Source organism: Nesoenas mayeri (genome assembly GCF_963082525.1).
Source record: "Nesoenas mayeri genome assembly, chromosome: 3".
NCBI classification, from domain to species: domain Eukaryota; kingdom Metazoa; phylum Chordata; class Aves; order Columbiformes; family Columbidae; genus Nesoenas; species Nesoenas mayeri.
The window spans coordinates 80,704,342-80,720,990 of record NC_137544.1 but is presented as its reverse complement, the minus strand read 5'-3'; the positions used below and the strand labels follow the sequence as shown (position 1 = coordinate 80,720,990).

At 37.5% G+C, this 16,649-nt stretch overlaps 1 protein-coding gene across 1 annotated transcript in view; it reads right to left on the bottom strand.

Moving 5' to 3' along the window:
• FMN2 (formin 2) overlaps positions 1-16,649 on the bottom strand; it is a gene marked incomplete at its 5' end in the record, with an annotated part of 156,569 nt that overhangs the window by 87,925 nt on the left and 51,995 nt on the right. The window contains 2 exon segments of the mRNA XM_080341260.1: positions 12,019-12,163; positions 13,191-14,872. Of these exon segments, the coding sequence (XP_080197386.1) occupies positions 12,019-12,163; positions 13,191-14,872 (1,827 nt within the window).

Here is a 16,649-nt window from a genome sequence, read left to right as displayed (position 1 = left end):
CTGCTGCATAAATCCATCACAAGTGTAAGTAACTATGTCACCTAGTTGGACCTTAATCCTAAGAGGCACTGTAGAAGTTCCCCTAGACTTCCTCCTTCATTAGGATGCAGTCTTTCAACTTCGCACTGATGTTACAAAGTGTATGAAACAGGCTGTCATATAAAAAAAATTCCAACTGTGTCTATCTTGGAATTGCTTTGGTTTCCAAAAACCACACAATGATTTCCATCTTTGATGTAAGCTCGAACTGTGAGAATTTGTATTTTATTTGAATGTTTGACGTAGTAGGCGCCAATATGAATTTTATTTAAAAAGCAAAATAACCACGTACATATTGGGATTTTCTTTGATCACTTTTAGGGAATATAAAAGGTTTCAAAGCTTTTTTGTTTTTAAAATAAAAAAATAAAAATCAGGCCATCAAAATGTCTTGCTTTAGGGGGTTAAAACTAGCCACTAAAATATACTTTCATACATATTTGCTTTGTAAGCATAACAGCAACAAGTAATTCACAGGCTGTCTTCCACAAGGCTCTGGGCTGTTTGAATTCAACTTACTGTAAATTTTATATTATTGGTATGAGAAGCAAGTAATGCCAGGAAAGGACCCTTATTTGTATAACAATGTGATTCTAGATAATGTACTTTTCAATGCAGGGCTAAAACCATCATGTAGATGAAAGAGGTTAATATTTAAGCTACTCAGGTTGCTGAGTTTTATATGTACTAAACACACTTGAAGAAAACCTTTGCGAATCATCTGAAGGAAAGAAGAAAAGCCAGATAATTAGAACTGTAATTCAAGCTCTTTTTACATTGCAGTCAGGAAGCATATACATATTTTTTCAAGTTTCACAGTTCCTGTCCTAACACCAAGGTGTTGTATCATCTATGCTCCCACTGGCAAAATTATTTAGAAATTAATTTGTTAAAATGAGATTAGAAAACATAGCATTAATTTAGCCAGAGTAAAGGATGTCATGATCTAATTCACATCTTAAAAATCCCATAAAAGCACCCACAAGATGTTTGCCCTGTGGCCAGCTTTGATTCACTTAAGTTTTCAGACAGAGGTTTGTATGTTGATGTTTGAGCAGTAGCTGAAGAAGTGAAAGCCTGAAGGAGAACTCTGGCACTGGGACTGCTTAGGAGAGGAAACGAGAAACTCATGGTGCTTGCAGTACAGGTTTTCTGAGGATATGGTTGGCTGGCTAATTGTTTTATTAATTCATTTTTTTCCCCCTTAGACCTTTATAACCATTGATTATGAAGATATTTCACCCTCCTTTCCTCATTGATTCCTAACTAGCTACAGTGAAGTGAAAAACAAAGCATTCTGCTCATGAACTAAAAATTTTAACATTAGAAATCAACCTACATTCAGGGCATAGCTACCGATGTCATCTGTCAGAAATTAGCAAGTAGTTCCTATGAATTGTCTAATTCATCTAATAGACTATTAGAAATTTAAAACTAAAGTCAAATGGACTGAAATAGGATATGATAGTCAGATTTTATGAATTCAAAGAGAAAACAAAACTCAAAATAGGTAGGATATCCTGCACTCTCCTTCTAATAGGCTATAATCACTCTAATTTTTTTAAAAAATGAAACATAAATCTAAATTCAGCCTGCAACTGAAATAAAGCTGGGACAAATAATAATTTCCTTGTTCTAAAAAAAAGTTATTATTTATTTACTACTTTGCAGCTATAAAAGGTTTATGGAATAAAATAGATCTTGGGTAGCAAGGTATGGATCAAGTCTTTCTAACTAAGTTGCAATGTACATCTTTAATAACAACCGAACAAGTAACTTGCATTTTATCAGGGAAAAAAAAAAAAAGGTGGGTAGAAAATTTCAAAACCAAAAAACCAACAGAAACTCTTTGCTGCTACCAAACCATATTTTTAGAAAAGGCAAAGCAACACATAGAAACAGTGTGGTATTGCTACATCACAGAAGTTCAAAAATTTCTCCTTAATGCTGTCCACTCCAACAACACTGACAAGACTGAATTAGATACGGAAGATGTTGGGGAAACTATTGATTCCAGTCCCCACCATTATTACTTTTGCTCAAGTCTGAACCATCTTACACTAATAAAATAACTTAAGCTCACTGCTGTCATCAGCATATAGAGGGAGTCCTTTGCTGCCATTACTTTGAACAAGAAATCTATCCCAAAGCTGATAAAAAAAGTGAATGAAAAATGAATGCAAATCCATCCCAAAAGCCCTAGAAGGAAAGAATAATAGTTACACAAAGTGGAAGGAGGTCATCTGAAGCAAGTGTGTACATTTCTTGTCACTCATTCTGCAAAAATGAAGTAGAAATGGAACTGATGCAGACTACTATGTTGGCCAGGAATAAAACAAAACAGAAGAAGAAAACAGAGTAACATAGCTTTTTTCAGTGGTCTTTCCCAACACAATGTTACAATGGCACGCAGGTGTGAACACACCTAGGACCAAGGAAGGGTCCACAACTTGGCCTTTCCAAAGGAAGCAGAACTACACTTTTCTCTCCTGGAGGCCCAAAGAGGAAGGATGAGGTGTGGTTTGTTCTTGGGGCTCTTTTGCTTCTAACAGTGACAGCACCCATATAGTACTATATCTGCTTCAAACTGTGAAATCACTGTTTCTACTACTCATCAGCAATCTAAAGCTCAGAGGGATACTGAAATCAGGTCTACAAATGCAGGAATGCAACCAACAATAGAGAAAAAAGAATCAAATAAATCAACTATGATGTTATGATGCAGGCTAGAACATGATTCCCATCAATGCTGTGGGACCAGACTTAGTAGTCTAGTAAATCCCTTCAGGTTCTGTGCTTTATAAGGACTATGGCCTAAAAGTTCGGAGAAAAAAAAAGAAACTACTTTTTCTGAAAGTGAGTTGATGGACAGGAGAATATTTATTTTCCAAGTGCCACATTTTGCCAGTGATCAGAGGGGGAAAGAAAAAAAAAAAAGCACATTGTCCATTGTCTCCTTGAAGAATAGGTTGTCCTTGCTGCCAAAATCCTGAACCACAACAACATCAAAAGAGCACTGAAGAGCATGACTGTCAGGTGAATGAGTGCAGAACAACAACAGATAAAGTGTTTCTATGTAGCAGCTACCAGTTTTGTCTGGCTTTATTTAAACTGTAGGTTTTATGTCAATTTCTATGCTAATCTCTATTATGGATTTCATTCCCAGTTCAGTTAGTTGCATGAATACTATAGTTTCCTCCAATAGAATGGCTGTAACAATACAACACTAATTCAGAAAATATGAAGATTAACATAAATGCCTAAAGCAATTCCCACATTTAAAAATAAAACAATAAAATAAATCAGCTGCATAGTCTGGGCCTACAGGCTACAGACAAGTGACGCCATTTAAAGACGGAACAACAAAAGTTTGATAAATCCAATCTCTACAAGATCTAAAGCCTCAGACACAATACACAGCCCCTTTTTAGTTTGGATTCTGGAACTCTGCTTTAAACAATTTAAAAAATATAAATAAATAAAAAGGCAGCTAGAGATATTATCTGCAGCTTGAAGTCTAGGACAAACTTTCTAATTGTTGAGTGGTCCTCATCGTTAAGCAGTAAACAAACTACATGCCAAATTTGTTCCTGATTGTTTAAGACAAGCAAAAACAGTCAAAGAGATATTTAGTGAAAGGTAACGGAAGACACATGTTTGATGAGAACCCCGAAGCCAAAATAAGAAGATTCCCTTTCCCCATAATAATACTTAGCTAATGCATGGAATTTTGCAACGGTTCTGTCTCTCTTGTTCTGATCTTGACCACCAGCATTAAGCAAAATTAGCCCACGGCTCTCACTGGTTAAGAAAAACTACTGCACGTTACAAACCATGACATGCAGGAAAACACTGTATAAAGGCCTATAGCTTGTAACTGATGCAGAGAGTACGCAGAAACCTCCAAGCTTCAAACAAGATGTCAAGAGTCAGGATGAACACAGTAATGCAGCCATCTTCTCACTAGGCATTGTGACAATACATCTTTTCTGTGGATTCAGTTGTATTCCAAATGTAAAATTGGCAGTCGCAGAACTGGACCTATCCTATCTTTCACATGTATATCCTTGTCTCTTTCCAGGTATAACAGAATAATACTATAGTCTTACGAGTCTTATGGTTTTTGTTTTAGTGTTTTGTGTGTTTGTTTTTTGGGTTTTTTTCTTAAGATAAATGCAGAAATTACTTCTGGCTAGTAACTGCTAGACTAGAAACAGTGACTAATTCAAGTAGTGGGGTCATTTTGGTGCAATGGGAGATGACATTTTTTACTTAATAATTACAAAATAAAACAAAACCCCCAAACCAAACACCCAGTTCTGGCTGTCTAGCAGCATATCCATGATGATGACACAGTGATTTAACTAAACTCAGTTTTTACCACAGAAAATCAACCATAAAGTGTAATTTTGAGCAGCTCTCTGTCTCCTACCCTAAACAAACCTGGAATCCCATCTGCAAGCTAAATAGTTACTTTCCCCACTGAAGATTCTTGTAATATTTAAGGAAATACTCCAAGTTTCAAAACTGTCTCTGTCCGATAGTTCTAGATGAACTTGTTGATATATTATGGAAATTACTACAGCCAAGTAGCTGTGTCTGCCAGTTTGTAGCTGTAACTTTATGCTTGAGGATAAAGATTAAATATAATATTTACTTTTCATTCATTTTATCTATTAGCCTACTGTGCTTTCATACAAAAAGCTTTTAACAATATGGATGAGAAACAGTTCATGCCCTTTTATGCTGTTTTTTCACTAAAATGGTCTTGTTTGTACTTAATATCATAAAACTATTACTGTAGAAGCAATCTTTTGCTGGGAGATTGCTACCCCACCTCATATTCAGCACTTATAACATTAGATGAAAAAATACTTAGATTGCTTAGATTCAGATATACAGTAGTAAGTTAGGTAAGCATTGTGTTCCTTAACAGGAGGCTGAACAATGCGAAAATGTCTCTTAATAAAAAATAAAAATAACATTCTAATCTTAAGGAGTGAAGCAGGGGATGGAGACAAATAGCAAAGTTTAAATGCTTTACTTTAAAAATAAGTCAGAAGGATTTTAGTTTTCCATATCTAATGCTGCTCTATAAGAGTTTACCTCATTGTTAGATACCACTATTATAGTTTTTCTTTCATCGGCTAAAGAAACAGGGTACTGTAAGTTCAGTTTCTGCATTTTTAGATCTTATGTTTGTCACTGTGGGTTAGTAATGCAAATGCACATTCAGATGCTACATTATAAAGTATTAAAAAAAAATGGTAAAGTTTCCTTAGAAACTTGTTATAAACAGAATTTTCATGCATGGTCTGCAATACACTCAGCAGGTGATCAGCTCAACCAATATGAATAATCTTGTCAATGCATATTCAAATTAGGCATGCAATTACACAGATTTTGTTTTCCCCAAATATATTTGAGAGCAACAGTCTTTTTATAAAAAGCCAGGAAGACAAACATGGAAGGAGGGAAGAGTTTAGGAAAGGGTAAAACTTGCAAAAAAAGGCCCCAAACAAAACACACCAAATTAAAAAAAAAATCTCACAAAAAAAGGTGAGAAACAAACTATTATATCTAGTAGGAGATAACAACAAACAAACAAACCTCATGCTGTAAAAGCTTTAGTGTTCCCACTTTTAAACAGGAACACATGGTTACAATCAAAAGAATGACATTATTCACTGTACCTACTCCAAACGAATCCAACAACCTTTTTTTCTTGCTGTTTGTACTTAAGCCAGCACTAAGTACGAAAATATAGCCATAAAGAAAAATCTGCAAAATCACTACTTCTTTACAAATAAAAAATGTCTTATGCTCAAAACCTTGATTTTAATATGGACAGTAAAATTCTGTTTAACTTGTCAGAATCCGATAGTAATTCACACTTAACTTAAGCTGTGATTTTTTTTTTCTTAATAAATTATCATAACTGCTGGACTAAACTCTAATTTCTACATGAAACACATTCAATCCATATGCACATCTATTTCTGAAGTGATGTGAGTTTTCATTATGAGATTTTGTGATAAAAGTACTGTACTAAAAAGTGTAGCTTCTTGCCTCCTTAGCAAAAATCCATGTGGATCGAGAAATGGGAGAAGAAATGCATATTGTTACCTCCGTATTTTCTTCCTTTCTGCTTCTCTTGATATCATCCAGTGCTACAATATCCACTGCACTGAGAGATGGAGAAGAAAATATTTGGGAGGTGCAGAACTACTGGCTATGGAAATGTGAGATGCCACTAAGATGTGAGATGTGACTAAGATGCCTCTACTTGACAGTGACAGGTACAACAAGAACTGTACACAGCCCTGGGTGGCAGCTACCTTTCTGCTGGGATTCAAGATCTGGGATATGCTTTTTGGCTATGCAGTTTTCAGTCTCACAGAACAGCTGCAGTTCACTCACTCCAACCTGAAGCTTATTTTTCTCTTTACCTGAACAAAATTTCAGTGAGACCTTCCCCTGCAGAGGTCTCTCTAGAGCACAAAGAAACACAATGAGGGCACTGTCTGACATTCATCTCCACTGGTTAGGAAACCAATATAACCTTTCTTGCCCATACAGAATCCATAAGCTGCAGCATCTAAACCAGGCTGTTACATCATCAGAGCCTTTCAGTACTAGCGAGGATACACAAACAAAACAGAGAAATCCACAGAGCTCTTAGGTCACGAGATGAGTTTGCAAGATTTTCAGATACCAAGCTTATGTCTTTGTTTTAAACTCGCGAACATACAATTCGAGGGGAAGAAAGTGAGAAGAAAATGAGAACGAGAAATGCATGTGGTTAATACCTGGGAAGCCTGAACAGGCAGAAATACTTGAAATATAGATGCAGTTAGGTAAAACTGTGTTTGCCAGAAAGAGAATTTTGTAGATACAGTTATAATACAAATAATACAAATAATATAATAACAAAATACAGAATAAACCACAGAAAGAAGAGAATGAGCAGTAAAAACAGAGAACACATTAATACAGCATCTCAAATAAGTGAGATATTATTTCATTTCCTAATTAACTTCATGACAGAAGTAATTATTCGCTTGTGTAAATAAAAACAAGGCATCAGTCAAATCCTGTAAAATTCCTGTTTGTAGGGGTAGCAGAACCCCAACCGTATCTCCAGAGAGTACGTAAGATCATAACAAATGGTTGCGCCACTGACACAGGTAATAGGTCAACAAGTGTGGACACATGAAGCTCCTTAAGACAGTGTCTCCACTGTTTGCAGAGGGTCTAAACCCCCCCCTTCAGATTTTTTTTTTTTCCCCTTATGTCATTCATTATTAATGAATAAACATGAATGAACTTTTATCTGTTAACTCAATATGGCATTTACCTTATTTACCAATTTATACTTATTTTACGTGGCAATTTATTTCTAGGCATATTCTATTACCATAGTTTCTTTATGTTCATCTTAAAAATTCAAAAATACTGAAATCATTAACTAAACAGTTTTATTGATACATCTTGTTTGCATCTAAGGCTTTTGAAACAGAATGAAACTTTAGTAACCTATTATTTATTTTCTGGGATGGAAGGAGGAGATTAAATTCTTAATGTCAATAGATTAATAGTGGACTTTCCAGATGAGAATATCTTTAATATTTTTATTTTGTTTTTATGATAGATTATAAACACATGGTCTGCTGTTGAAAAGTTCATTGCAGTTACATGTATATTATTTTCCAAAAATAGTTAGAGAATTATCAGTAAGGCTTTTAAAGTTAGAAGTGCAATCCATAGAAGTCAGCTCAGCCCTTTCTGTATACTTGTTATGCTGATGATGATATAAAGTTTTTCTGATTATGTACCATTTTACCACTAAACCCACACTGGCAAATGTTAATCACATAAGTAAATTTTTAATATTGCATTTACCTTCATTCTTCAGTATGTGGCCTTAATCATGAGAACATCCTTTTTTTCTTCCTGCTTCACTAACTATGTGTTGTTCTAAGTGCTGCAATGACTGATGAAAGCGTTTTTTACTCAGGTAACAGGTTCATTTCCTAAGTAATCATTATGAACTGTGCTCATTCCATACAGTCCACACAAGCTATGGAAATGGTCCTATGAAAGACACTATCCAGCCACGTAATCAAAACTAGTATTGTAACTGGCTGAACAGGATACTCCAAGAGTGAGTTTTCACCCTTTGCTTGGATCAAACACCAGAGGTTTGATGAGATCCACTATTTGCTGAAAGGAACATATGGGTCAAGAATACCCCAGGCTCACAATACGTATCTGAGAGAAATTACTTAAGATAGAATAAGAGGTGACACAGAATCAGACCTGTTATGCTCTACATTTCCACCTGTCAGATCTCATTTCTTCACTCCCTCCCCAGTTACACATCTTCCTTTGCCTCTCTCCTCTTGGCTCTGGTTTTCCAACTTGCCAGTACAAGGCTAGGAAAAAGTCTTCAGAATTATACCTGAAGTTTCACTTGAGCAACAGGAACTGAGATATAGCCTGTAGAGTGGCAAAATTTAAGAAACTCTCTACACAACTAACAAGATGTGTATCTGAAAATTTTTCCGTATTTCAAGCCTATGAAACTATGTGGACATGAGCAAAACCAGACTTTGATTTTTTTTCTTAAAGTTGGCAAAATGAAGGAGACACCCAATGAGGGGGGCGGGCGGGGAAAACCTAACCCAACAAAACTGGCAGTCTAAAGAGCTAAATTTGGGAAAAGCTAGTCATAAGGGCTTATAATGAAAGACAGACCACTTTAATAGGTAGCAATGGCAGCCCCACCTATAATATAGCCCATAAAGGATATCCTTTGAAGATTTAGTAGGCATTTTCACTGAGTGAGCCTGCACACATTTATAGCAGCTGAGAATTTGACATATACATATTAACAGAGCAAAATAAATCATAGGTGTTGCCATAGCACCAAATGAGAGATAGTGAGAATAAAATCAGCTGCATTCACAAATAAATGCTAATACTTCATTTTTTTTTCTACTTCTTTCAAGTTCTGGAACAGATTTTAATGCAGCCTTCATTCAGTGCTAGATGTAATTTTTTTTTTTTTATTTTTTTTTTTCCCCTGAAGCATTACTGATCTATATTGTATTAAGTTGTTTGCAGATGACCATGCTAAGGAAAAAAAAAAAAATAGAATTGATATTTGGATAGAGTGAAATTAACTCAATTGGTAACTCAAAAAACCCCAAACTGCCCATGACCATATAGATAATTATAGATTTCCACTTAAGGGGAAATAATTGTATCATGCATATCTATATACATACACAAGCAAACATATGCATATACTCTATGGCATATAACATAAATAGCTCTGTGTGCAGAACAGCAGTGTACTCCTAAATCATTAATCTTTCACCCACTAAAACATCCCAAAACTATCAAATCTTTCTTCAGATTAGCTAGAATTTCCCCCTACCCCCATCATGTGGCCTCCTCTGTAAACACATTTTTATTTCAGCTTACAATAAAAACTTTTTTTAATTAAAATCAGATGTTTACATGGAGTACCAAATACTTTATGCATTTAAAAGTTATCTGGGCATTTTTTCCTGACTACTATTTCCAGCGTAGCTCGTATTTTACATCCAGTCCATCTAAGGAATACATCCACTCAGCACACCTGCACATCAATGCAGGGAAGAAAATCAATTGGCAAACTAGAGTGTTTCTGGAAAGCCACAGAGCGAGCTTTGTGGGTCCTGGTTCTGTTCTGTACAATGCTCCTCCACAGCTCAACAGGTGACCGAACACATCTGCTTTGCATAACACATCCCTGTAAAAATAACTACAGAAACACCATTTGTAAGATCTTTACAACACCCGTAACTATCGTAGAAGCCATGTAAGTCGGTAAACCACTTAAATAGCACTTGGTGCTTCCTATAAAAACATACTTGTGGAATTACAAGCCATGCTTTCCCCAAATAACTGCTTCATCTGCTAAACATGGATGGACTTCATTATCCAAGTGTTTACTGTGGTGTAAATGAAGAGAATTTAAAAAATGAAGGCCTGCATTCCAAACTGCTGAGAAGGCGTGTGTAGAATGTATTTGTGTTCTACTTAGTTGTCTCATGTTGATACTGTGAAAATCCCAAACTGGATTTGCACACATGAACATTTAACTTTGACATCTGCAGTAAACCATAGCTCCAATTATAGTTCTAATGAAAGCCTGCAGTTACCTGTTTGGTTGATCTTTTCCCTCCAGATACTACAGTTCAACAGATCAGACTTCTTTATTAGACAACTTCTCCCTCTTTTAGAGGACAGTACATTTGTTTGACCACCAGAGTAAGAGAACACAGGAATGTTTGTTCTAGATGACAGCATCTACTTAAATTGCCTTAAACTTCTGTGTGGAAATTTCTGTCACAAACAATTTGTTCTTTTCAAATAAGTTAAAAACTATCAGTCATTTTCATTTAGTTTTAGTTACATTTTGTTTATTTATTGAGAACATATCTAAATTTTTAATACTTACTATTAAAAACCTCATCTAATGTTTATTCATACACTGTCTGTCATTAACTGCTGTTTATGTTATGGAATTAAACAAACAGTTTTCTTTTCTACTCTGTTTAGAGATTGGCATTACCAAACCTCATGAAATTTGAATGGACCAACAGTTCATAGGCAAAGCATAAAGAATACTTTTTCTTTTTCTTTTTTTTTTAACTTAAAGAGCTATCATATTAATTTAGTTAAGAATAACCATTAAAGGGGGCTTCTTCCAGAAGCGGGGGAAGAAATGCAAAGGTCTTGCACTTTGGAGATTTATTATTTTATTATTTATTATTATTGGAGATTTATTGCAGGATGGTGAGGTGGCAGCAGCACAGTTACCTTTCCTCATATCCCAGTGAGCACAGCCTGATGCAGCACACAGGTACATTAAGAACACCCACACAACTATGGCTGAACTATTCTTCTGCCCAAACAAAGGTTTTATCCAACATCTTGGGATAACCATCCTAACTCCACTACCAATTCTGTTGCCTGCAAGAGGTTCCCGGCTTTGTAAAGAGTGCCTGTATGTTTATATTGCTAACCAAAGTCTGTCTTTGGGGACAAGACCTCCAGAACTTGGAAAAGTGAAACGGTCATATTCAAACATAAGATCTACTGCATGGAGATTTTGAAAAGTCTTACTGTATATCCAACACAGAAAAAAAAAATGTATAGAATTAACCCGTATATTAAAAGGTTGTGGAAAGACAGCCTAGTTTTCAATTGAGTACAGGAATGTGAAGATGAGATAAAACTAGAACTTCAACTGCTGTTTAGGATTCTAAGAAGTTTAATTACAAACTAATTATCATACCATCACAACTCAGTTTTCACAGAGATACCAAGAACATTACAGCTCTCTAGTCATGTAAATATTCAGATTCAGTTCTCTTATCCCAGGGTTCTACATTTAAAATACACTTCCTACTTTTATTTTATTGTACACAATTCCAAGAAACCCATTTGATTGATTTTCTCAATGGTGATTGTCATTTATTGTATGTGTAAACTTCATATTAATTTTATATATGAACACATCTCAGAACTGTTATGATTGGTATAACACTAGGACTTAGAATCTTAAACATGATTTTCCTCTGAAGTCCTGGTAATTCATATGCATCTCATTATTTAATTTATAAAATTAATAAGAATTATTTATATGCTGCTTATTGAACAAAAGCATCATAGATGCACCCAATTATTTTAGCTTTATTTTTGTTAATTTTTAGGTGGATAAAGCAAAGGGTTTTTTAAGAAAATACACACTTGAAAAGTAATTTATAAAAAACCCCAAATCTTTACTCTTTAACGCACAGAGTGTGTACATATATGTATATGGTAACAATTTCACACAAGGCAAAATTCATCTCAGCTGCATGCAAAAATATGTCTTTATGCAAAAACAGCCTAGAAAAGATCTGAAATTAAATGAGTACTCACTTGTTTAGTCTTTGTTTTTGTAATGGTGTCCGAAATGGGTTTCTTCCTCTCTTTTACAGCTGTTTTAGAAAACAGTTCTTCAAACTCATGATAATCTATGGAAGGCTCTTCAATTTTTTCCCACACAAGTGAAGCACTAGAATCTCTAAAGTTAAGCAAAAGACCTATGTAGGGCAATGTCAGACTAAATAAGGTCATAAATGGAGGAATGATGAAAAAAAAATATCAGCAATTTAGAAGTTGTTGCCTAACTTCTACTAGCAGCATTTTAACATGACATACTGTTGATTCTCCCCTATACTTTGATTGCTTCTTTGTTCACACACAATAATGGTGATTCACCCACTTTACCTACATAGGAATAAAAATAGGCTGCATATAGGCTATAAAATATACAGACATGGACACAAAGAAGTAGAAATAGACAGTTGTCTGCAGACCACCTGTGTGACAGTGGCAAGAACTTGAAAAGAAAGAAGAAATTAATCATTAAATAGCAGCAGAAGGGTTTTAAAATCAGTACTCAGGGACATAAAGATTAATACACTTCTTTTCATGATCAAGAGTGATATTTTACAAACAAACAAAAAGCACAGACAACCGGAAACAAGTGTATTAAAGCCATACCAAAGCAAAGGCTACCAGAATAGTTTTATGCTGCCATGTAAATAAATTCCAGTTTGAATCTGTCTTCTGAGTACACAAAGTGATGAAAAAAAATAAAAATAAAAAAAGATCGCTAGGTCACTGGAGAAAAGAAAAGAGGTGAATAAAATGCATTCAGCATACATTCATCTAGAGGGAAGACACTATCAAAACTTGCAAGATGCTCCAGATAGACACAAATGCTGTCTTGAAAGTTGAGGGGAAGCACAAATACAACATTTTAAAAACCATCTCACAGAACATTTAGTGGCACACAGTCTCCCCTGATCTCTCATCAACAGGTGGTATGTAACCCCAAAGGACAGCTGAAAACACTACCCTCAAAGAGCTTTCACGTGCAAATAATGTTACTCGGAGTTTGTGCACATTAAGTTAAAAAAAAAAAGAAAAAAAAAAAAAGAAAAAGAGCCACCAAGCAGTAAATAAGGATTTTGCTTATAACAAATGACACTACCAGGACAGCCATAAAGTGCACATACCACTCTCTTCACAACTCTACAACTCACCTTTTACCATGGAGCTGAATTCTTGTCCAATAAAGAGGCTTCATTGGCCGAGAAGGCTCTATCACATGTTTCCTGCTCCCTTTCTCCTGATTCATCCCCATTGCAAATAAACCAGTTGGTAATGGAGGAGGAAGAAACCCACAGCCCAGTGGGACTGCTGGGTAAGAGCTACCCTGGGCTGGCACTGGAAGGGGTGGTGTTCCTCCAGGCAAAGGTGGAGGGGCTGGAGGTGGCATCCCCAGCCCAGGCAAAGGAGGGGGTGGTGGAGGGACAGCAGCACCAGGCAAAGGTGGTGGAGGAGGTGGAGGAGGGACACTTGCACCGGGCAGAGGAGGTGGAGGAGGTGGAGGGGGGACACCTGTACCGGGCAGAGGTGGTGGAGGAGGTGGAGGGGGGACACCTGCACCGGGCAGAGGTGGTGGAGGAGGTGGAGGGGGGACACCTGCACCAGGCAGAGGTGGTGGAGGAGGTGGAGGGGGGACACCTGCACCGGGCAGAGGTGGTGGAGGAGGTGGAGGGGGGACACCTGCACCGGGCAGAGGTGGTGGAGGAGGTGGAGGGGGGACACCTGCACCGGGCAGAGGTGGTGGAGGAGGTGGAGGGGGGACACCTGCACCGGACAGAGGTGGTGGAGGAGGTGGAGGGGGGACACCTGCACCGGGGAGCGGTGGGGGAGGTGGAGGGGGTGGCATGCCCCCTCCGGGCAGAGGTGAGGGAGGTGGTGGCAGTCCTGCTCCAGGCAGAGGTGGTGCTGGGGGTGGCGGTGGCATTCCTGGGCCAGGCAGAGGAGGAGGTGGGGGAGGGACAACAACCCCAGGTAAAGGTGGTGGTGGTGGTGGTGGAGGGGGAGGTGGGATGCCCCAACCAAGAAGAGGAGGTGGGACTCCTGCTCCAGGCAAAGGTGGTGGTAGAGGGGGTGGTGGGACTCCAGCACATGGTAGAGGAGGGGCTGGAGGCAGCATCGACATCTCCCCACTTGGGAAAGGTGGAGGAGGAGGGGGAGGGGGTGGTGCCATGCCTGGGCCAGAGCAATCCAGATGTGGCACTGCTGAGCCAGCAGAAGGAGGAAGTCCTGAGCCGGGCAGGGGTGGCGGTGCAGGTACTCCTGCCATGGACACAGAAGTGGCAAGGGAAGGGCCATGTGCTCCAGATGGGGGAGCAGCAAGTGCAAGGGACAAATTATCTTTGGGTTCTGGAAGAGGTGACTGCAGCATACTCTGTACTGACTGGCTTGCATCCACTGGCACCGAGATTAGCTTCGGCGACAGAATTAAAGAGATTTCAGAACAAAATGTGGGCTGTAGTTCTAGGGCTGGCAATTTCTGAGTCGGTCCTACAGCTTTACCCCCTTCTAAGTGTGGTGGGGGGGGTGACTGTGGCAGTGCATTGGCTGAAGGCATCGTGTGTGTTAGATAATCCTCCGTTGGTGATGTTTGTACAGATCTTGCTTGTGATGCAGTCCTGGGTACAGTCTCTTCTCTGCTTGTTTGAAGAGTCACACTGCTAAGTTCCTTGCAGACTGTGTGTGTATGCTCATTTCCCTGCTCCCTCCCAGCAGTCTGTATCTCCGCAGCAGGGAACTGTTTCTCTAGTTCTGCAATTTTTGTCCTCAGATCCTCAATAGTTTGCTCAAGTTGTTGGATGACACTGGCATGCTCCTCGGATTTCACTTCAATATCATCCTTTGAAAGAAAACAAACAAGCAATAAGCACTAAACAGATAACATTCATTGCTATATATATAAAAAAGAATTAGTCAAGAATATTGGTATTCCAGATGTTCAGAAATAAGCCAGTTATGACAAGCCTTTAAAAACAGGTATCATTTTGCCTGGCTGTATCTTACATGGAAGAAGGTAGCTTAGGAAAATGACTTGCTTCAGTATGAAACTATCTTCATTAGTATGAGTATTAGTGTGAATATATTTGCAAAACCAAAAATCATCAGCAACCCATCCCCCTCCCCTCATACACCCTGACCAAGAAAACAACCAACCACTAAGCAAACATACTGCAAGCGTTTGTGTACACATGGGCATACAGACATGGCGGTGGAAAGAGCACTGCCTGACTTTAATTCTGTTAACTGAAAATATGTTAATTGTCTCTTCTAATGGATGCACTGTACATGACAAACTCAACACACTACTGACCATTGGGTTTCAATGTACACCGTAATGATACAATACAGATCAGGAATGCAGAACATAACAATTGTGTACTTTTGAAAACCAGCCAATCTCAGAACAGAGTAATTACATTTTTCTTCAGCCAGCATGCTTGGGAAGGAAAAGAAGCAAGACAAAACTAAGGGAGAACTTTCTGCCCACCCAATATGTGAAACTCCTCTGCTAAGCGACAGCCTGTGAGGGAGTAAGGTTAGAAAAGCTTTCTGTCTGGAATGGTTATTCTGTATTTGACAGCTTCACGGTTTTTGTATCTTTTTCTGAAGCATCTGAACCTGCCTGCTGTAGACTGAGTAGAGGAACCATTAGCCTTAAATGGCATGGTAATTCCTACATTTTTAAACAAACACTAGTCATAAACTGTACTAAAGTTAATGGGTATGTGCTTTTATCAAAAAGTGCTAAAAGAAGTAACCTAGTGCATGAATAGCCATCTGTGCACATTCAGGAAAGCTGAACAAGAGATAGAACAGACATGACTTCACGACACAAAATCTTTTAATACAGAACACAGTAATTTCTAGTTGTATGCGTTTACTTTTTAGTACTTTTTTCTTTAAATTCAGAATATTTGTCAGCACTTCAAGCATTTAGTTAAATTAAATTTGTGATGCAACAGGTTTCCTGAGCAGTTACAAGCAACATTTATGTAGTGCCTTTTAGTTTCCTTTTCTAAAATCATAAGCTCCATGGATGAAACTGTAAGCTTACTTCATAGAAAATTTTTCAAATATTCAGATTTTACAGGTTTTGTAAAGAAGCTTGCAAATAAACATACAATACCTGATATACTAATTGTTTTGATTTGTTTCAAGAAGACTGTATTTCATCTCATCCTTTAACACATGAAACATTTACAAGTCACTTTTCTGTCTGGAAAATAAAATTCTAACTTCAAGCTGCAGACTATTAATAAAATATATGTCAATTAACACTTAAATCGTTTCTGCACAGAATTGGTTTTCAAACAAAGTTCGAATCTCATGTGTATCTTAGATTTTCTCAGCTGTCCTAAAGCAATCCCAAAAGCAAAATGGAAACTGCTATATTTAAATTTAATATTGTTTGATTTTGAAGCACCTTTATCAAAACGTAAAATCCTCTACATTGTTTGAACTTTCTGTGACGGCAGTTTGAACAGCAAGTTATGGATTACAAATAGAACTCCATACCAAACTCTGAAGAGAAATGAAAAACAGCAAAAACAATATCAAAAAAGCTTTTCAATGAACAGTGAAGGAACGAACACAGCAGAGATACTAACAGTATTATA